Source organism: Acanthochromis polyacanthus, chromosome 22 (genome assembly GCF_021347895.1).
Source record: "Acanthochromis polyacanthus isolate Apoly-LR-REF ecotype Palm Island chromosome 22, KAUST_Apoly_ChrSc, whole genome shotgun sequence".
Classification (NCBI taxonomy): Eukaryota; Metazoa; Chordata; class Actinopteri; family Pomacentridae; genus Acanthochromis; species Acanthochromis polyacanthus.
This window is the reverse complement of record NC_067134.1, coordinates 2207976-2231735: the sequence shown is the minus strand read 5'-3', so window position 1 is coordinate 2231735 and position 23760 is coordinate 2207976. Positions and strand designations below refer to the sequence as shown.

At 39.9% G+C, this 23760-nt stretch overlaps 2 protein-coding genes across 4 annotated transcripts in view; both read left to right on the top strand.

The window, feature by feature from the left end:
- LOC127531948 (NACHT, LRR and PYD domains-containing protein 12-like) overlaps positions 1-23760 on the top strand; it is a 211280-nt gene that overhangs the window by 18093 nt on the left and 169427 nt on the right. The gene's annotated exons all lie outside the window — the stretch shown is intronic.
- Positions 7732-22428, top strand: LOC127531970 (gastrula zinc finger protein XlCGF26.1-like). Of its 3 annotated transcripts, none has more exons than XM_051942727.1 (5): positions 7732-7856; positions 9046-9147; positions 17013-18632; positions 18916-19155; positions 22364-22428. In XM_051942727.1, exons 2-5 carry the CDS (start codon positions 9130-9132, stop codon positions 22373-22375), a joined length of 1890 nt encoding a protein of 629 aa, XP_051798687.1. In that variant the 5' UTR covers positions 7732-7856; positions 9046-9129; the 3' UTR covers positions 22376-22428. The 3 variants fall into 3 exon arrangements, with proteins under 3 accessions (XP_051798687.1, XP_051798688.1, XP_051798689.1); XM_051942728.1 differs by lacking the exon at positions 7732-7856 and adding an exon at positions 8478-8714; XM_051942729.1 differs by lacking the exons at positions 7732-7856; positions 22364-22428 and having other exon boundaries at positions 8822-9147; positions 18916-21395.

Sequence of the window (23760 nt, the reverse complement as noted above, 5' to 3'; positions counted from 1 at the left end):
CAGAAATCGTTTAATTGCAGTGATTGCCTCAAAAGGTTGTGCAACAAAATATTAAGTTATGGGTATCATCATTTTTGTCCAGCCCTATTTCATTAGTTTGTTTTTTTAAATAATTATGTTAATCAACAATTCAAAAGTGATGGCTGATTTTGATTATTTAATTTTCAATACATTTTTATTTATTGTTACTTTTGTGAGTTTCAAGTGATTTCAGTGAGAATTGTGGGTTTTTCCTTCTTTAACTGAGGGGTACCAACAATTTTGTCCACGTGTGTATTTCCAATATCATGCAGCCCTACACCATATTATGAGCCCATCCTCTCTTCCTCACAATGTGTCTCAGTTCACCGTTAACTATTCACCTGAACACTTCATGATGTTCTACATGTGTAGCGGAGTTAATGATTCCACTTGCCATCTCATAATACATATTTGGTTCCCACGGTGACCACCGGATATGGCGTGGACCCACAACGTCCAGGCCCCTGCAGACTTGGGGTGTGTTCCATAGATATGAAGAGTAGATACGACACGCCCCTCTGAGCGCCATGCCTACGGAGACACTAAGCTAGTGGGGGCAAAGGTTTCAGTGTTTTCCATTGATGTGTACGGCACGAAAAACTAAAACAAGAAGAATGCTGGCTCATTGTGCGGCATACAGTTGCACACTACATCGGACGATCAAGACAAGGGAAACTTGGAATAACTTTCACAGGTAAGAATAGTTTTCGGCTCTTTTTTCATTATTAAATCTTGTTGAAAGCTTCCAGTTTATGAGAGCTAGCTAGTTAACCACTAGCAAAACACTAACACGGGCTAACAGCTGGACAACCAAATACCAGATGATTAATAGTTGATGTAGTATAGTTGTACAAGCAGTAGTAGTAATACTAAAAGTACAAGCAGTAGTAGTAGTAGTATAAGTAGCTGTTAGAGTAGTAGAAGTAGTATCAGCATGTCTACTAGTATTACAAGTTGTAGAAGCAGTGACAGTATCAGCAGCAGTAGTTGTGTATTACCACTACTACTAGTAGTAAGAATAATCATAATACGTCAAATTTATATAGCGCTTTTTGGGGACACTCAAAGACACTTTACAAGACAGACAGATAAGCAGACAGATAGTAGTCGCATTACTATTAATACCACCAATACTACCAACAGTAGTTATAAAGCCTAACTCATATAGATCTAGATTAGCATCTATCTTATTCCTCCAAAACCCATTTTATGATTGGGCAATTCTTTAGGACTGCTCTCAGATAATTGAAATGATACTAAACAAGGCTATACTTATCAAATTAAATAACTTTGGTCTCCACTATATTGGCTAATTGAGTTCTTTGCACTTAATTTATTAGCATGATTTCTTTTCAAATATGTTGTTGTGTACATACTTATTTACTTCTCTGTCTACTTGTTTTCTTTACTCCATGTAGGTTTCCCAAAGGACTATGGGTTGAGGAAGAAGTGGGAAACAGCTCTGAGGAGAGAGAGCTTTCCTCTAACTATATTCACCTTATTCAGCTCGCCCATTTTCCAACGGCGGACTTCCTGTTTTGAGTCGCACTTCCGGTAACTCGGTCATGGCGGTGTTTACAACTGAGAAAGTGAAGTGGGAAGAAACGAAAACCTCTTTAAAAAACAGAAATGGATCAAGTCTGCCTCATCCATGACTGATTACAGAGTGGGAGGATGACATGAAAAAGTGGCCATAAGTCATGTATGCCGATATTTTTTAACTATTTCGTGTGTCTCTTGGCGTTGATCGCTCGGCTATGAGGAATTATAAGAGCACTGAAGCCTATCAATATTTGCACAGTGGTAAAGTCGGCGCTGTTCTGTTACATCAAGAACGGGAATATACATTTCTTAAAGCTAATGTCAGCCCGAGTCAGGCTAGTACCTCCTCACACATGGCGAGGGTGTTGGTGACAGCTGATGGAGTGGTGGAGACCACGGGATGCTCCTGTATCGCTGGGTTGGGACGGTCCTGCAGTCACGCTGCTGCGATATTATGGAAGGTATGTTGATTTGAATAAAACTTAATTTGATTCATGTATATATGATGTGGTTGTGCAAACGGAGGTTGTTATTGTCATTTCTGAAACAGCTCCTGCGGTTTACTGTGTTATTAGCCCTGTCACAAGCTAATGCTAATTCCCTGGAGCAACAAAAACTGATTCTGACCAAACCGCAGTCATAACAATGTCTCAAAATAGCAGAAAGTATCTTTTTACCTCACTGATGGCATAGCTCGGTCTTTAGTGGAAACTGAACTTTGGTAGAATCGCTGTAGCTGCGCTGACAGTGACCGATGCAAGCTGTGTGTTTACATAGCCATGAGCTGGTCCGCAGCATTCAGATCTAACCTTTCCATGCTCTAAACAATTCTGAGAGAGAGAAAGCTTCATCTTTCCCCAGTTGTTGTGGCACCCACGGACAGCGCAATTGATGCCAAACATGTTAAAATCGCTTAAAAGAACAGTTAAAAGTAGCTACAGTAGCGAGAGGACTCGATGTTGCTGTCGTGCAAAGACGGTCAACCGGAAGTCGCTCTCAAAAATGGCGCCGCCCTGCCTGACTTCCTGAATAAGGTGAATAGCAGCAATTAAATGTTTTGATCTCAAAACATTTTCTACATATCTAAGTATTTACATTTATATATGTAATGGCTGAATTGAAAAGATTCCCTGGCCTTTGGACCTAAATAATAAGATAACTAAAATTGCAGACTACATTTGTAGGAAGCCCTTTTCAGTGTTTTTTTTTTCAGATCAAATATTCTCTATCAATAACACATTTTTTGACGTTGACAATAAACTAAACCACACGAAAATCGGTTGAAAAATTAGCAGATTCTGATTTATTTTCAATGTGCATACATTGCTTTGAATGGGAACTTTGCCCCCTCCAAGATGGCTGCCACGTAGGCACGTCGATTAGCATATCAACTCTTCGGCTGAATCCCAAACCGCCCCCTACACACTCCCCCTCCACTACCGAGTGTCACTCCAAAAGAAGTCACACTCGCAGCTGTGGAGGGCACCTATTATTGAAGGGGGAGGGTATAAATACGATCGTCAGGAATGGGATGCCCTGTCGCCTCACCGGAAAAACGGAAGACGTCATCGCCATGGTAACACAAAGACGCCTACTGTGCATGGCTGTAGCGCTATGGCACAGGTTGCAACTAACAAGGATCGCTGCTGCTTCCAGAAGACAAAAGCATCCCACTTTTTTCACTCACATGTTTTCCAATCCTATTATCTGGCATTTCAAATCCAACAAATGAATGAATAAATGAATTCTGTCAGTTGTGTTCAAATTTTAAGGTGTCAGGGGGTGCACAATTAAATCAAACGTCAGCAGAGAAGATTTGTTTCTTTTGTTTTATCTTTTTACACCACTCTTTGTGATGCTCTGTCAGTGTGAAAAGGCGTGGGAGAAATAAAGAACGCATGTGGAACTTACATCGATATGTATGTTTCCTCCTCCATTTCGACGTTGCACTTCCTGAAAAAGTTGTCCGGAGTGAGCATCAATGCAGACTCGCTATTTAAGGGCTGAACAGTCCACTCTCCCTCCGCACTACGCGGTTTGGGACGGCCCTTAATATGGAGGACCCTCCACGGGAACGCGCAAACGGAGGGGTAGTGTGTAGGGATAGTGTGTAGGGGGCGGTTTGGGATTCAGCCTTCATATCGATGGTGTGTTCCCCCACATTGCGGTCTCAGTCTGCTGTGTCCGGTTGCCGTGGTAAGATGACCAGTTTAAGCTCCGCTAGCAAAATGCTAATTAAGTTTAACCTCCATGCTGAATATATTGAGAAGTTACCACGTGTACGACCGTGAGAGTAATATCAGTGTGTTTTACCAGCTCCTGCAAATAAACGACGGATTTGATGCCAATAGGGAGGATGCTCCTACACAATTCAAGAGAGAGTACACAATCACTACACATACTATAACTGGAATTCTTCACCATCAAAACACATACACACCTATGGGCTGTAAGGGGATGTGTGGTTTCCAGATGACATCCAGCAGTCTGCGCTGACGATCGATCTCCTCCTGGTACTGGACGATGGTTTTTTCAAACTCTGAGAATATTTCTCCAGCAGCAGCAGCTAGTCTGTCGCTGATCAACTCTCTCAGATACTCAACTGAACACATCGTTTCTTTATCGCTCTGATATTTCTCATTCATACTATAATACAGCCGTTTTATAGCTCAGTCCACACAGCAGTGAAGCAAACTCTGCTCATGCTTCTTTGTTTACATCCGCCGGGTGTCACACTGTGAAGTTCCGGCAGAAACACTGAGTTACTTTCTTCTTCCTCATTGAATTAGGCAGACGAGACGCATCACTGGCGTATTGCTGCCACCTACTGGATGTTACTTAGAGAATCCTCCATATTTTCTGATGCAGTCCCGTGGTCATGAGAAAGTTCAGAAGTTTCTTCATATTTGTCCACTCCTCCATGTTAAGTAGAAAGCAAAGATGACAAACAGTTCGTCCAGCTGCTCCTAGTCTCTCATGTTTCTTCTGTTGGCATGAGTAGAGCTTACACTTAAGGAGAACATTTCTCACAGTTTCTTGTTCACCTCACTCACAGTTCCTATCTCTGTGCTTCCCAATCAAAGCCAGTCCACTTTTCAGACTGCAGTGTCTGAGTCTTAGCCAGGTTAGAACGACTGAGTCTCTTCTTGCACCACTGAAGTGACTTCTTACTTTTCCCATTTTACCTTGAAGAGCAAAATCAGTCCCCCTCTTCTTTTGTTTCTTAAAAAGTCAAAGCATTTCTTCCTCAGACTGACTTTAAAAGCACGTGTTTGGAGAGATTGATAGAGCTGGAATGAAAATGTCTTTGGGGAAATCAGCGGCTCCAGATGGACTTACAACCAACTTTGATCCGTTTTTCTGGGCTGATATTAGAGAATGACTGTTTGAAGCATTCAAAGAAGCTTTCAATCAGGGAGTCACACTCATTTTAGTTCAGGTTCCACATTTAGCCCAGTTTGATCTCAAGTGGGCCGGACCGCTTTTTACTACAGGATCAAAACCACAAAAGTCAGATTAAAAAAGACAAAAAATGAGACAAAAACCAGACAAAATATTGTGAAAATGAGACAGAAAAGGACAAAAGAACAATCGAGTATTTGACTTTGTGATCATGGTCTAGAAATGATTTTAAATGGATACTTTGACTCATTTCCAATCTGCAGTTCATGTCTTCTCTGGAATTTGGACACTTTGATGATGATTGATGGATTGTGCTCATTTGGTAGAGGATGCTGCTTTTACACTCTTTCTACATTCATTGAAAGCTTCTGACAAGCTTCAACACCACTTTATTTGACATTCACTGCATTATTTTGGATGGAAAATTCATTCATATGCTCTCAATGTTGTCCAGCAGAATTCCTTCAATATGGAACTACTAGAAGATGAGATGTTAACAGGAGCAAAGACCAAGGAGACCCATCAGTCCTCTGCTGTTTATTATTAGCTCCAGATATCAACCCTCCTGTTGGCTTCATTTACGCCACCAAAAAACAGGAAAAAAATCCAGAAATTCAGCAAAAAAATTCACTAAATTTATGAAAATGTGCAAAAACCTTCAGGAAAAAAATTCCAATAATTCCTTCAAAGTTTTATTTAAAAAAAAAAAATCCCCCTAATTTGGCAAGAAAATTCCTGCAAATATTTTTTTTTAAAAATGAGTAAAAATCTTCCAATAAATCCTAAAAATATCTAAAGTGATTCCATATTTATCAGTAAAACTTCTGATATTTTCTTTAAGAACATTCACATAAAAATCAACCAGAATCCAGAGAATTTACTGGATTTTGGTTGATTTTTATGTGAATGTTCTTTAGAAACATTTCTTCTTTTTCCACCAAAAAATGTTAAAAAAAATTTCCCAAAAATGTTAAAATGTGGACATCAGAAGTTTCACTGTGAAAATATTTATTATTTTCCACATTTTCAAACTTTAAAACAACACGAGTGTTAAAATAATGAAACTCTAAAAGCATTTAATAATGACATAGTCAGCAGATGATCCAACATTATTTTAAAGCTGAGTGTATTTTCCAGAAGCCTCAGGGTTTGATTGAAACTAAATGTGAGATCTGATCCATTCACCAGAAAACACAAACTTTACTTCAAAATATTCCAGTAAAAATGAGCTGAAACATTTGAGAGAAACTATCAGTAAAATATGATCAACAGGGAAACTTCTAACATTCTGATTGTTGGAAATCAAATCTAAAATCCTTGAAGATCTGCTTCCAAAGGAATATTTGATATTTGGTAGAATATTGAGGACAGAAATGGAAGGATTTCAGGATAAATTTACCACAAACCACAGAAGAGCACAGAATACTTTGGAAAGAGTGATCTAGATGTGATGAACTGACTGCCAAGTCCTCACACCTTAATCCCATCAGAAAGTTATGGAGATTTATGGCAAGAAAAGTTCATCATGATGGAAAACAGTTCAATAACAAGGATGACCTGAAACATTAATGATTAAAGCACGAGACAGAATTGATGAGAAAATGCTGCTTTCTCTGATTCAGAACCAAAAAGGTGAACAGAAGTGACTTTACATTATGGAGACAATAAATGATTAAGATCTGATCTTTTTGTTGACATTTTTAATTCCATTTAATCAAATTTCGGACTATAAAGAAGAACTATATATTCAAACAAAAATATACATATTTTAGTAGTGTGCAGCTCAAATGCTTTTAGTTCAAGTGAGCATCAGAGGAACACAGCACACTTCTCCTCCATTCCTCGGGCATCTTCTCACTATCTAAGATCCTGTTGAACAACCCAGTCACAAACTCTACTGCTCCCTCTCCGAGACACTTCCATACCTCCACAGGTATATCATCAGGACCAAGTGCCTTTCCACTCTTCATCCTTAGCACACCAGCTCACCTACGACCGCTCAAACACTGCGTTATGATTTCCATATCCTTCTGTACACTACTGTTCAAAAGTTTGGGGTCATCCAGACAATTCCATGTTCTCCATGAAAGCTCCCACTTTCATTCATGTGCTAACATAACTGCACAAGGGTTTTCTAATCATCAATGAGCCTTTCAACACCATTAGCTAACACAATGTAGCATTAGAACACAGGAGTGATGGTTGCTGGAAATGTTCCTCTGTACCCCTATGGAGATATTCCATTAAAAATCAGCTGTTTCCAGCTACAATAGTCATTTACCACATTAACAAAGTCTAGACTTGATTTATCATTTATTTAAAGCTATCTCCATTGAAAAGAACTGATTTCAAGAAAAAGGACATTTCTAAGTGACCTCAAACTTTTGAACAGTAGTGCATATTTATATAATGTCATATTTTTTTTAAATTAGACATGTAAGATGAAATAATATTGATGATAGTTCGTGTCCTTGTTCCTCTTTTAGCACACATCACACAGTATTACAATGAAGAAGAACATTCAATCATCAAATACAATCATTTTCATAACAAGCTGCTGTTGAGGCAAAACCTTTTTGTTCTTTGCAATAAATCTTTTGTTCTTTTATTCAGAGCTCTGAAGGTACAGGTGACACAGAATGCAAAGCAGTCTATGTATCAAGTCAATCTGGAAGGAGCTGAGAACTCAAAGGAGAAGCATTTACGCACAGGTCCTACACTCAGCTGGGGCGGAAACAATCTGCGGCTGCAGGTTTGCCACCGGCGGCAAAAAAGGGGACACACGCAGCGAAGTTCAAACAAAGTGTCCGTGAGTTTCTGTTGGGAAAGCATCAAGATCTGCGGCAAACTGTGCAGGATTGCCTTCATATCCAAAATCCGGGTTGCAGCCGGTAAGAGCAGAATTCTGGAGACTCTAAAAGACTGTTTAAGCTGCCGATGTGTGCCACTGCAGTATGTGTTAGCATTAGCATTAGCCACGGAGTAAACTTTGTCTGTTTACCAATAATTTCCGTGTGTTTTGTAATTGTTCAGTTGAAAATAAGATTGCAGGCTAATTGGTGCTAATTAGAGGGTTCCAGCTAAGACCAGTGAATTCATCCTGTTTGTAATGGTGGGTTTTTACGATGCCTTTTATTTATTTATTGGATCTGGAAAGGATTGCATTTTAAAAGCACTTTAAGCACTTTAAATAATTTTAAAACCATGAAATAAAAAGTATAAAATGGTTAAAATTTTTTGATAAAAATGCTCAGAGTAATTTGTTAAACTGTGATTTAAAATCAACTCTTTAAACTGCAGATAAATTCATGTGTGGTATAGTATTGGGTTGAATATTGCTCATGCCATGATTTGTCGCTTCAGTTTATGTGGTGTTGAGGTTGACAAACATAAATTGAGTGGAGTGGCATTTGCCAATGTGGTGAAAATGTCCATGAGGAATGGTTGTTACTATTTGCTGAATGCAGTAATGCGAACATTGTCCTTTTGTGTTCTGTTTAAAGGTTTTTCACCTTAATCTATCAGAGTTGCCACCTCTGTATCTCATGAATTTGTGACCACTGCAAAATAAAAGAGGGAAAAGAAAGAAAGCAACTGTCTGATTGATGAGTGGAGTCCTGCTCAAACCCTGGGTAGATGAAACATCCTTTTTCAAGTGGGGAAACTGTGAGAAAAATCATCAATGAGAATCGCCTGTCATTGAAAGTGGGAGGACACTTGACACTATGGGAGAGTGCAAAGAACAGAGAGTGAGAGCTGCCTTTAAACAGAACACTGAGCAGTAAAATACATTCACTAACTTACAGCATGAACAGTTTTCTACCAGCAGTCCTGTCTTGAATCACCTGCAGTAGCATCTTTATGTTCTCTTTATTCTCTTTTTCCATGTCTGTTTTCTGTCTATGTTCCTTATTTTTAACAGTTTAAGTTCATTTGTATCAGTTTTAGGTGAAACTGAAAAGAGCTAAAAGTGAACTATTGAGTTGAAATGTGTCCTCTGTGTTGGCTGATGAACATATGGGACACTCTGACACTTGTGTATAGAGTGGTATCCTAATGAAGATGTGTTTGATGTGACAGGTGATTGGCAGGAGGAGGAGAGTCTGACGGAGGAGCAGAGGAATGTTGGCAGCCATTTAGTCTGAGCTCAACAACGGAGGAAACATGGATTCTTCACAAAAAGTGAGAAACATACCACTGTAACATTATTATCATTCATTTGTTCTTTAAAATGTGTAAAGTTGCTCCAGTTGGTTAGATGGGCCGACCAAAGCCAGGTGACGTTGGCTGGAGAGATGTAGCTCTGCAGAAGCAGCTGTACTGAGGATATAATGGTGGACTGCTAGGAAGCTGCTTGTTTTTTGTTTGAGGCTGAACTAGCTGCTGATCATACTTTATGAAAATGTCTTACATGGTGATGAAGATAAGTAACAGAAGAAAAGTCTTGTTTTTCAAGCAAGTTGTTGAGGAAGGTAAAGAGCAGCATTTTCTTTGGTAGACAATAATACTTTTGAGCATTGTGAGTTTACCAGCCTTTTCCTTCTCAAGAAATTCAGACAGTTGAACCCAGAAGTTTACTTACACTGTATAAACGACACATAACCCTTTTTTAATTTACACGATCTGACATTAAATCTGGCAATGCTTCTCCTGTTTTATGTCGGTTAAGATGACCAAAATTATCTTTAAATGCCAGAATAATGAAACACAATTTTTTAAATAGAATTTTTATTACTTTCTTCACAATCTTGGACTTGACTATGGACTTCGGCCATACTATGTTCCAAGGGTCACATCATAACAATACTTGTATACATTCCACCCAAAGCAACTTACTTGGTTCCATGTGATGTTTTGCATGATACTGTTGCTAGGATACAGACTCAACATCCTGAGACACTTGTAATAATATCAGGACATTTCAATCATATCAGCCTCTCCTCTCATCTGACTGGATTAACACAGTTTAACTGCCCTACCAGAGAGAATAAAACCCTAGACCTGCTGTATGCCAGTGTCAAAGAAGCTTACAGAGCTACTGCCTTACCACCACTGGGCAGGTCAGATCATAACTTGGTTCATCTGCAGACCTGTTACAAACCTTGTGTGCTGAGACAGCCTGCAACTAAAGTCCAAATCAGAGGATGGACTCCTCAAACTAGTGAAGCTCTAAGGGACTGCTTTGAATCAACAGACTGGAATGTGCTTCTGGAAACAGATGAGGACAGTATGAACATTGACAGACAGGTTGATTGTTTTACTGAATACATCAGCTTCTGTAGAAACACAGTCCTACCTGCAAAGACTGCCTGCTCTATGGATAACTGTAAGGTTTCAGATGTTGGGAACCTCACAAGCCGGATGGAAATGCCAAGTGGTATGGAGGGGTGGAGTGTGATGGTAAAAAGAGCCACAGCAGACACGAGTTTTTTTTTTCCAGAGCTCTGATATTTTTCTGGGTTTTTAATTAATCAAAAAACTTACAATAAAAGATTCTGAAGAGGCAACAAACGGGACATGAAGAACATGTGGCAGCATTCCTGTTCAGCAGAGCACACGGCCTGACCCCTCTCTCACGCACACTCCTCACACCTGCCACCTAATCATTCCAGATCATACCATTATCACTATCTCCTCACACCAAACTCATCTCCCCACCAGATTTACCTGGCTAATACACTCAAGACTACACACAACATACACAGAACTATACAGGAAAATGAAACCCATAATAACCCAAAGAATTAAATAAACAAAAATCTAAACAAAATCAAACACTCTAACAACTCCCCCCCCCCCCCCCTCTCTATCTCGACTGCCTGGTATGATCTAATCACTGATCAAATCCAGGTGCGCCACCCCTGGGTGCATCTCCAAGTGTGCACTTCATGAACATGCCCCCTGGAAACAGAACTCAGAGGGAGACGTTAGAGGGATATCAAATAAACATAACAAAACCAAAATAACTTCCTGTATCAGTCTGTCAGTTCATGCAGCTTTACAGTAGTGAGGAGGATGCTTCATCAGCTCCCTCACAATAACATCCTGTATTGTATCGGTACCAAAAATCAAATGTCCGGCTGAACTAAATGACTACAGACTTATTGCTCTGACCTCACACATCATGAAAACTCTGGCGCAGCTGGTTTTACGTCTACTGAGGCTTGAGGTCAAAGACAAACTCGATTCCTTGCAGTTTGCTTACAAAAAACGCATTGGAGTGGATGATGCCATCCTCTTCATGCTTCACTGTGCCCTGTCTCATCTGGAGGAACCTGGAGTTTATGTGAGAATCATGTTCTTTGATTTTTCAACTCCATCCAACCCACCATCCTCAAAGACAAGCTCACAGAGATGGGAGTGGATCCTTTCTGTGTTTCATGGATCACAGATTACCTGACAGGAAGGCCAGTTTGTCAGGCTGGGGAACTGTGTTTCTGGGATGTTAATGAGTAGTACTGGGGCTCCACAAGGAACAGTCCTGGCTCCATTCCTGTTCACACTGTATACATCTGACTTCAAATACAGCACTGAGTCCTGCCACATTCAGAAATACTCTGATGACACTGCTATCGTGGCATGTATCAGAAATGGACAGGAAGCTGAATACAGAGATCTGATAAGTGCCTTCAGTGACTGGAGTCACAAAAACTGCCTTCTACTCAACGCCTCAAAGACAAAGGAAATGATCATAAATTTCCGCAGATCCAAAACCCCTCTTCATCTATTGAACACTTGTGGTATTGACATGGAGGTGGTGACATCATATAAATATTTAGGTGTCCACCTTGACAATAAATTAGACTGGTCTAAAAAATGCAGACTTCATCTACAAAAAGGGCCAGAGCCGACTTTTTTGCCTGAGAACACTTCGATCAATAGACATCTGCAGTAAGATGCTGCAGATGTTTTATCAGTCTGTGGTAGCAAGTGTCCTGTTTATGTTGCAGTCTGCTGGGGAGGCAGCATAAAGAACAAGGATGCAAGGCATCTGAACAAACTGATTAAAAAAGCTGCTCTGTAGTTGGAATCGGATTGAACACATTGGAGGATGAGGTGGAGAGACGGACACTTAGAAAGATGGAGGCCATTCTGACAAACATGGATCATCCACTTCACATTTGCCTCAGTGAACAACAAAACATTGGTGGACGGCTCCTATCCCTGTGCTGCAGGACAAAAAGATTCAGGAAATGTTTCTTGCCATCAGCAATCGGACTGTTTAATTCAAATGCAAAAAGATAAGACCAAACAATTGAATTTCCCTTCGGGGATCAATATAGCAGTCCCTCCAGGAATTTGCGATGTTGTGATCACGCGAAATCAACCAATCTCTGCAAATTTTGCGTGGCCTTGCAATTTTGTCCAATCACCGCAACTTTCCCGCAATTTTGGCCCGCCTCCCGTGAGTTCCACCAATCATAGCAGCCTCCAGCGCAAACCAAATGCACATACGTCACCAAATTCACTTCCTTGTTTATGGTTTGAAGATGCAGACATGTGCGGTACTAATGTCTCTCATTTACCAACAAAAATGACTGCTGAAGACATTGATAAACAACTAATTCACTGATGTTTTTCACCAAAGCGAAGCTAAACTGTTTTACAACCGTGCAATATTGTGGTGGAATTCAAAAAAAGAAGAAAAAAAAAATCAGCGATTAATACACTTTAAAAAACATGAAACATATTAGAACGGCTGAAATGAGCGGAAAACAGACCACATTAATCACCATGATGGAAACCGTTGCATCCAGATCCATTAGAGCACTGAAAGAATGAGGTAAATTAGTTTAATTATTCCACCAAAGAACACGGCAGTGTTTTGTGACAATCGGCGTGTGTGAATCCTTCCTCTGTTACCAACATCACTCAAAAACAGACTCAGGGATTTGAATGAAATTTTCAGGGTCGGTCAGAAATGACACAAGGACCAAATGATTAGACTTCAGCAGTGATGCGGCTTAAAGTTTGGATCCACGTATTTGTTAAGGATTCATAGCGGCACTGCGTCTGATAGCGGCACGGTAACCATGGCAACAGGTAAATGCTACCTCAGCCGCCTGCTGACTATCACATGATTGTGATCCTACAACAAATCTACCACTGTGGACGTATCGGAAATGACACAAGGAACAACTGATTAAATTGTGGGGGAGTTTCTGAGTCCCATCAATTCCAGTTACCAGCTACATATTTAGGTCACGCGATTCGGTATGTACACATGCAGAACACACCCCTGTCTTGGTGGAGGACTGCGCGCTCTCTGTGCTGTTCTTGTTAGTTGATGTGACCAGCTGTGAGCGTGTGCTTGTGAACACGTGTGTGCCAGGATGTGAAATTAACTTTTTAAGCCACTGACAGATATGTCCAAATATGATTCATTCAATAGTAAATTAGCATTTTGTGCCGCAAATCTACCAACCACATCATGTTAAACCAGTATCTGGCTGCTGCTAATTTCCCACTGTAGTGTGCCAGCTTTTGTGGAAATGGGTTGGAACGTTATATAATTAATTTCGGAATAAATATTGTCAATTACAGCGTTGAAACATGTTCTACAATCTGGAAAAAATGCAGCTTTTTAGTAGTTGTCACTGTCTCCCGCAATTTCATCACAACAAATAAGCTTAAAACATTGCAACTTTTATCGCAATTTTTTAGAAAATCTGCCGCGAATTCAGGCATTTTCGGCCGCAACAATCACGAAAAACGCCCGCGAAATCTTGGAGGGACTGAATAAAGTCATTCTATTCTATAATCAGAAGTTTGCATACACTAAGATTGCTATGCCTTCAAGATGATGATGTCCTGACTTTGAAAGCTTTTGATAGATTAAGATGTATTTTCAGGCACACCTCAAACACACTGCTTCCTTGTGTGATGACATTAGAAAACCTAAAGAAATCAGCCAAGACATCAGGAAGACATTTGCGGGCCTCCACAGGTGTGGTTCATCCTTGAGTGCAATTTCCAGATTGCTGTGGTTTGAGGTTTATCTGTCCAAATAACTACATGCACAGATCAACACCATGGGAATGTCAAGCCATCCTACTACTCAAGATGGAGATTGGTTAAGGTTAGAATTGTTTTGGAGGGAAATGTGCTCATCAACCCCAGAACAAAAGCAAACGACCTTGTGAAGATGCTGGCTGAGGATGGCCTGAGTACACCATCCCAACTGTGAAGCATGGGGGTGGCAGCACCATGCTGTGAGAGTGTTTTTGCTGCAGGAGGGACTGGTGCACTTCACAAAATAGATGGCATCAAGAAGATAGAACAATATGTGGAAATATGGAAGCAACATCAGCCAGCAAATGAAAGCTTGGGCACAAGTGGGTCTTCCAAATGACAAGGACAGCGCTGGTGCAAATCTGACACTGTCCTGGAGAAACTGTGCACTACTGACTTAGAACTGCTTTCTGCTTCATTGTGCCCTTCATATCTGCCTCAGAAGTTTCCCCAAATATTTGTGAAACTTGTCTATATCCGTCCAAAGGCCAGTGAAATAAATACCTGTGGGCACAAAGGTGCTTCTCCTCTGGGTTCCTCTGACCACAACTGCATCCTCCTTATCCCTGTCTACCACTGTACTGAAGCAAGGTAAAGTGCAGAACATCAGAGTGAAAGTTTGTCACACTCTGCAGGGATGTCTGGAGGTTACTGACTGGGACGTGTTTAAGGAGTCCTCAGCTGATATTGATGAACCGACTGATGTTGTGAGCAGCTGGGTCACAGACTGTGAAACCAGTGTTATTCCTGAAAAAATGTTAAACTATATCCGAACACTAAGCCATGGCTTTCTAAGAAGCTTAAAGACCTACTGTACAGAAAGAAAACAGTCTTCAGAGAAGGAAATACACTAAATCTGTATAACTGACAGAAGGAAATAAAGTAGGAGATCAGGACCCACAAAAGACAATACAAAGACAACCTTGAGTCTCAGCTCAAAATGAACAACCTCAGTTCAGTCTGGGACGGCATGAATCTGATCACTGGAACCAATTAATGTGTCAATGAGAGAGTTCAGCTCAGTGGTTATAATATTGATTTAGAGCTGGCTCAAAGTCTGAACAGTTTTTATGTCAGGTTTGACTCCCATGATTTCAGGGCTAAGCACGCTGAGACTAAAAACTGTCTCATGTCAGCGTCTCCACAGAATCTCTTTCTTTTATCCGGGTTGGAAATAAATCTATGTATGTATGTAATCTGGTGTCTCAAACAGTGCAGACCAAAGAAAAGTCCTCTACATGATTACATCGGTGGCCGTTTATTGAAAACTTTTACGACGTCTGACTAAATGACCAAGATTGCTGCCGATGTCCCTGTCTATCTTATGTTTTGCTTGATTTTTCTTTAAATGGCTTTTATTTTGCTTTTAATTGTTTTACTGTGTTTTTTTACATTTTAAAAACATTTCCTTTAATCGTTGTTATTCCTTTAACTGTTTGCAGGGATGACAATTGTCTGCGGATCCGCGGATTTCCGCCAATTTAATGTCAAATTTGAACATTTTTGTGAATCCTCTAAATCCGTTGAGAAAATTTTAGGGGGGTTAGGTACTTTATTGTCGCTGATGTTAACGTTGTTAACATCTCGCGGGAGTGAGGCGTGAGTTTCGTTAAACGAAACTCGCGCCTCACTACGAAACTCACGCCTCACTCCTGCGAGATTTTCACTGAAGCTATCGTTCGATTGTAAATGGCCCAGCAGTTGGACAGCTTCAAGCTTGGACCAATCAAATTGCTCGTAGCATTCTTTGTCACAAATTCATGGTGGCGTGTTCGACTCGGATGTTTGGAGATTTGGTATCGTGTTCAGCGGAATGATGAGATTTTTAACGAAGGATCAGGAGTCATCAGTCACAGAAATTGACAAAAGTGTCAAAAATAAGTTCCGATGGGAATGGCTGGAGAGAAAAGTCACTGTGAAGGTGAAAATTGGCTCAAAGATCGACGAGGTAACGGAAACACTTGGACAATTTCTGAAGAAACCAGACGTGGCCGGAAAAGCTTTTTGTGTGTATTGTAACGATTTGATTAACTACGGATCGCGTGGATGCGTAGCACTGTCAGACAGTTACACCAGCAGCATGAACAGCTACTTCAAGTGCCAAGGCAAAAGATACATTGAAAGAGAAGGAAATGACTGCAAGAAAAGCCCACCAGCAGGAGTTGAAAAGGAAGGCTGTCCAGAGACTTACACAGCTTGCTGCAAAGAGAAGAAAATTGACAAAATAGGAGTGTTGCAGTGAACTGACTTGTATATATTGTACATAGTAGAATAGAACTCTGATAGATTTGTGAAATATTTTGGACTGAAGATAGTGAGAAAAGATTGAAGAACATGTAAGTTAACTTTTCATTAAATTTGCTGACTGAAACAAGTCTAGTGTTATGTTTTTGACCATTTTTATCAGTCTAAATGACTTCTATAAATCTCTCAGCTTCAGCCCCCCCACCCCGCCCCGTCAATTTTCAGCTGAAATCCGAATTTCCTGTTGACATCCCTGTGTTTTACTGTTTTGTTGCTTTTGTTGTTTGATGGTGAACGGTTGTGTAACTGCTGCACAACAAATTTCCCAGGTCGTTCGGGCCAAATCCAGAATTCAGTGGCAGAATTACAGATCTTTTCTGGACTGGTATCAACATCTGATCCCCGAGGAGAAATTTCAAATTGTACATTTCTCCAGTAATGTAACTTAACGGAAAGTCTGGGGATCAAGAGATCCTTGTGGTACAATCCCATCAGTCACGAGCTCTGCTTTGTTTTTCACGCTGATCGACAGATTTTACTACCCAGTATTCTAAAACTACCGTGTAGAAAGCTGAAAACTATCGGCCTGTGAAAATAGTTTTGTTGACATTGTGAGTGTGCTGTTGACACATTTCTAGGTTTCTAATGACAAAGCTGCTGGCATGTCTGCAGATTCTTGATTTTGTTTCAGCCTCATGTCCAACTACATGGAATTGAGACTTTTAGGTTCAATTTTTTCATGATTGCTCTTCCATCACTGCCTCTGTTTTTATCTTTGTCTTTTGCTACAGAAATGTAAACACAGCAATGGAGTGAGATGTCGGACCTCTGAGGAGGATAAGGATGGTTCAGCAACAACGGCAAAAAGAGATGAATCACTGAGTTGTGAGCAATGTGACAAGACTTTTATTACAGCAACAAAGCTAAGAATTCACAAACATATTCACACTGTGGATAAACCATTCAGCTGTGATCAGTGTGGAAAGGCTTTTACTCAGAAGAGTGACTTAAAAAGCCATCAACTCATTCACAGTGGAGTTAAACCATTCAACTGTGATCAGTGTGGAAAGGCTTTTACTCGGAAGAGTCAGTTAAAAAGACATCAGCTCATTCACAGTGGAGTGAAATTGTTCAGTTGTAATCAGTGTGGTAAGGCTTTTACTCGGAAGACTCATTTAAAAAGCCATCAACTCATTCACAGTGGAGTTAAACCATTCAGCTGTGATCAGTGTGGAAAGGCTTTTACTCACAAGAGTCAGTTAAAAAGCCATCAACTCATTCACAGTGGAGTTAAACCATTCAGTTGTAATCAGTGTGGTAAGGCTTTTACTCGGAAGACTCATTTAAAAAGCCATCAACTCATTCACAGTGGAGTTAAACCATTCAGCTGTGATCAGTGTGGAAAGGCTTTTACTCACAAGAGTCAGTTAAAAAGCCATCAACTCATTCACAGTGGAGTTAAACCATTCAACTGTGATCAGTGTGGAAAGGCTTTTACTCGGAAGAGTCAGTTAAAAAGACATCAGCTCATTCACAGTGGAGTGAAATTGTTCAGTTGTAATCAGTGTGGTAAGGCTTTTACTCGGAAGACTCATTCAAAAAGCCATCAACTCATTCACAGTGGAGTTAAACCATTCAGCTGTGATCAGTGTGGAAAGGCTTTTACTAAGAAGAGTGACTTAAAAAGACATCAACTCATTCACAGTGGAGTTAAACCATTCACCTGTGATCAGTGTGGAAAGGCTTTTACTCGGAAGACTCATTCAAAAAGCCATCAACTCATTCACAGTGCAGTGAAACCATTCAGCTGTGCTCAGTGTGGAAAGGCTTTTACTCAGAAGAGTCAGTTAAAAAGCCATCAACTCATTCACAGTGGAGTGAAATTGTTCAGCTGTAATCAGTGTGGTAAGGCTTTTACTCGGAAGACACATTTAAAAAGCCATCAACTCATTCACAGTGGAGTGAAACCATTCAACTGTGATCAGTGTGTGAAAACCTTTACTCAGCATGAACAGTTGTTGATCCATCAATGCCCCCATTCTGGTAGAAAGCGGTACCACTGTGACTCCTGTGAAAAAACTTTCAAGCACCAAAAGAGCTTAAAATGTCACCAACGCATCCACACTGGACATGATGTGTACCGATGTGATCACTGTGGTGAACCATTTGTATTGTACTCACAGTTAAAAGCTCATGAAGTGACCCACACTGGGGTTAAACCATACCTTTGTGACCAGTGTGGGAAACGCTACAGCTACATTGCAAACCTCAAAGTTCACCAACGTGTCCACACTGGGGAGAGACCATACAGATGTGATGAGTGTAAGAAGACTTTTACAACTTTGTATTCCCTGAAACAACACCAGCAGATCCACACCAGAAAGAAAGCATTCAATCAGTGTCACAGTGAGGTATGTAAAGACTGGTCTCAGTCACAGTGTACACACAATTGTGTATTGGATAATTTTTGATATTGCTGCAAAATTGTTTCAAAACTGTTTTGAACAACTGTGGTCAGTTGAATTCTGTTAACACATTATCAGCTATCGTTCAGTCTAACCTGTATTGGTTTTGACACAGAAATCTGGTCCAGGTTAATCTGGGAATGTAGGTTAGATTAGGAATTCTGACGTAATCAGACAACTGAATGTTAAATTCCAACAGTGACGTTCTCTTTGTTTGTTTTCCAAGCAGAATGGAACAGATGGACAAAAGTCTCAGACTTGTCAGCACTCTGCCAATGGTGAACAGTGCTGCTTTGACCAGTCTGGACCAACGTCCAACCAACAAGGAACCCGACAACGACACCAGCGTATGCACACTGGACACAGACTGAACCCCTGCCAAGAAGATTTCTCCATGCAGGGTTCAGTAAAAGTTCATGAAGTCCTCCACAAACTTAAAGTCCTTGAGATCCGGCTTCACAGAATTCAGGTCTAATTTCTTGTTTAGTGTCTTCGTTGCTTCGTTGCAAAATCCATTAAGAGGAAAGCTGTCATTAACAGATGTGACTGGTAAATTAATTAAACCATTCAAAGTGGTTACTCAGTTAAATGAATTATCAGTGGTAGAGGGATAGACGTCTGGATGGAGGCAGTGAGCAGCAGGGCGAATTTCCTCAATTACCACCTTAATGGTTCCTGAGATCCCTCTGGGCTGCAGGAACCCGTTAGATGCAGAGCTGGTTCAGTGATTCTCTGATGATTAAGCATAATTAATTGAGGAGATTACTGGCCTTAGGATTCCTGTCTGTCCGTCTGTAAATTTAAAAACATGAAGTGTTCTATGAAAAGTCCAATCTTTGAAAGCTGACATGTAGTTCAGAATCATTTCTTTGTAAATTAGCTGCATCCAGTCATTACCATGACATTGGCAGTGATTCTCTGATGGTTAATCATAATTAATTTAGGAGATTACTGGCCTTAGGATATCTATCTATCTATCTATCTATCTATCTATCTATCTATCTATCTATCTATCTATCTATCTATCTATCTATCTATCTATCTATCTATCTATCTATCTATCTATCTATCCAAACTTTCTCAGCTACAACATCTGCACCTCTGCTGCTGTGTGAAGTAGTCATTACAGGAGAGAAAGTGTAGAAAATCTGACAGATTTTGTCAAGTGGTCCAGAAAAATCTGACTACCCCTACAACTTCTCTCCTGTAATGATAGTAATAAGTAATACATAGGTGATACTTCACACAGCAGTAGCAGAGGTGCAGATGTTGTAGCTGAGAAAGTTTGGAGGTTGCCACTTCTTGCATTCCAAGAATAGTAGGGGAGTCAGATTTTGTCAAGTGGCCCAGAAAAATCTGACTCCAGATTTTATTTCATATCATACAATCTGCACTTTTAACTCAACCTGCATATTTCTGTTAAAGTCCTAGTTTTGAAATGGTCTCTCTGTTCTTAATCTGCCATACTGTGATCATTTAGCCCCTTATTTTATTATTCTGTTCTTACAGACTGTAATTTACGAGTTTTTTTTTAAACTTGTTGTGATTTGGTGTTTTAGCTGTTGTAGCAAATAATTTCCCAGGTGTGTGATAAATAAAGAATTTCAATTTTATTATATTGTTAACTGGCCCAATAAAAATAACAACAATAACAAATTACTACGATACTAAAACTAGAACTATACTTATATTAAAGACTTTATACATAAATACCAGACATATTTTGATGCCATATCTTGCATTCTTAGGGGAGTCCGATTTTAAGTAAGGAGATATAAAGTTTTCTCAGTGAACAATTATTTTAATGACACGTGTAGAACACTGATGGAATGTGAACAATATTTGGCGACTACACCCTGTCCTGTCCTGATGTCCTCATAGGAGTGAAGCTGAGAGTAGCGTAGAATCTCCCCGATGCCATTTAGGGTGCGCACATACGGATGAGAAGAGGAGGAGAAACATGTCACCTAATCATATTTAACAGGAAAACATGTCTGCAGGTCAGCACTTAGTCACATTTAACCCAAAAACAACAGCAAAAGCAGTAAACGTACAACAGAAAAACCTGTCAAGTGGCCACAGAGTGAAAAGTAAGTCGCACGCGTTCACGCGAAGGGGGAGTCAGATTTTTCCGGGGAGTGTGAAAATTGCACAACACCTGGGTTAGTCTGAATCCTTTTTTCTGATTGGCTGAGACGAGACACGTGACAGTGTGCATCTATTAATGATCGGAAGCATTCAGGTCGTTCCGGTTATACTCGGTAGCGCTCTTCAGTAAAGGAGACGCAGTTTGTTATTTTCTTTGATTATCGCTCGGCAAATTACAAAAAAGTTGCGAGTTAACCCTTTTTCCACATTTATTAGGCAAAATTAGCTTCGCCACCGTGGCTAAACATGCTAAAAATGGCTTTGCCATCCTGAGGAAGGCTTCGCCTATGGAGAAGTGGAGAATGGCTAGCACAAGCACAGAGACACCCTGAAAATTTGACACAATCTTAAATATTATTATGAAATATTTGTTGAAAAGTCTTTTTCGTGTGTTTCTAAGGGTGTGGCTGCATCAGAAAGACACAAATACAAATGATTTTTTTTTGGTTGTTTACAAGAAATATTTTATGGAACCATTCAATTTTCAGTTTTAATGTCTTTTTTTAGGATGTGTTTAGTTTTATGATTGTACTAAAATAAATGACTCTTGAAGACCTCAAAGTGATTCTTAATGCAGTATTTCACAAATGTATGGGATGTCCAAAAACTTCTTTCCACTGCTGTATTTAACAGCAATCTGATCTGCTGATGTGAGCAAGACAAACAAGTGAAGGTTTCAGGCTTTTATCTAGAATTGTTCTTGAGATATTCATCTTCAAACAGCCTCAAATTTCAATGTGACAAAATAAAACGAGTGAAACTGGGTCTACAGTCCACTGAAAAACCTCTAAGAAAGTGTCTGACATACTGAGCTAATATTTCATAGATAGCATTGTAAATCTCCACAGTTTATGATTTTAAAAAACAAGTTTTTTTTGGGAGATGGTCAGTGATTTGAAACGGAGTTTGTCCCCGAGAGGACAAATGGCACAATCACAGAATGAGGGTATGTATTGAAAAAATATCATCCAAAATCTGTCCAGAGTAGTGACTATAATTTGAATTTTAATACACTTAACCAAGTGCTATAGGTGGAAAAAAAAACATGTTTACACAGCATGATGTTGCTTTGTGATGTTGCAACTGACATGCTGATTTCAAAATGGAAGCATTTTAATTTCTAATGCTCTCATAGAAGATGACTGGTCAATAAAATTGACACCTGTGACTCTGATGTCATGCAGAGTCTTTATGCTATGATGTGGAAAGGGTGAAAGAAGACAGACTGGACATTTCTGAGTGAAACTGAACAGGGCATGTACTGATTCATAAAAAACAAGTGTAGTATTATCTTTAATCAAGCCTTACATAGTATTTACTAGCTGAAGTACTTCGGTTTTGAACACAAGAATTACTTGTCAAGACGACGTTGACTGGAGCTCTGCTACAGAAAGGCAGTTCATTTTCTGCTGGGGTTCATAACATACAAGATTTCTCAAATCTACAGAGATATTTTTATTTGAAATGAGGGTTACCTTAAATTAATAATATATATTTTTTGATACTTTCTCTAAAAAACTCTAAAAAAGCTTCAGGTGTAGCTGCTGGAAAAGAGCCTGAAAGTCACATGGTGGGACATGTGAACATAGTTCAAAAAGAAAATCAAGCCTGTTACAGTGTTGCTCTAGTCCCCTCTGTTAAATGGCATCAAAACAATGGTCAACGTGAACAAATCATGAGTGTTGACATTGCACTCACAACAGTACCTCTCAACTGTTCTAATTTGATCTATTTAGGAGAACAATGTAATGAGTGCACCGAGAGATCCAATACAGGGAGCTTTCCTTTTTCAAAGATCATTAGAAGGACAGAACCAGGGACGGACTGGCCATTGGGCAATGTGAGCAAATGCCACTGTGGCTGTCTGGTCATGCGGCTGCCACCAGGCAGCATCACAAACAAATAAATAAATGAAAATATAAAGCGGGGCGGAGCAGCCGCATCAATAGACGGCCGCAAATGATTAGGCTAAATAAATAAATAAAGCAGACCTGCTGCGTCAATAGGCGGCCGCAAATCAATAAATGAATAAATAAAAATAATAAAAAATAAAGTGGAGCTGAAGGCGCCCACAAAAAGAGGGAAAAAAGCAAACAAAAAAAACAGCCTGTTAACTGTAACAAATAATAGGCCTACTCAACTAAACAATGATAATGACGTTTTTTATTTTTCCTGTAAAGGACATATAGCGTGAATTTATCTAATGTCTAATCTATTATAAGGTTTTTTGGATGTTTTTCGGTCGTCAGTGGATTTTCTCGCGATTGTTGACCTGGTGAGATGACGGGTCAAATGACAATTGAATGATGGGTAATGCGAACAGGTCAACAACACGGAATGAAATAAAATGGATCGAGGAGGGAGAAAACGGCGAGTAGAAAAGGGTGGAGCAGAAAAAAAAGAGAGAAGAAGCATAAGGCTTTATTGGCTGAATCTGGGAAAAGTGCAAATATTGTGGAGTTATTCTCTTAAAAGCCTGTGCCCGACGATGTACCCAGCAGCGCTCCTGCTGCTAGCACGAGTGATAAAGGTGACATGATGGCAGACAAGAGTGGGAGCAGGTCTGAAGAGGAAAAAAGAGAGGAGGAATTAGTGGAGGAAGAGTCAGCAACACAGACTGTAGGCCAAGAAATGGACGCTGCCGTCACACCTGCACCTGCTATTGCAGCCACAAGTAGAGAAACAGCTGCTCCAGTGACAGAGGTGATCCAGAATGAATGTAATTATTTCAAACGTCTAAAATCCAACACACTTGAATTATTTTTCAAGTTTCACCCAAATCAGCCTTCTGACGCACAAGAATCTGTCAAGAAATCATACAGACATAAAGATGGATCACAAAGAAAATGGGTGAGTTACACACGTGGACAAAATTGTTGGTACCCCTCAGTTAAAGAAGGAAAAACCCACAATTCTCACTGAAATC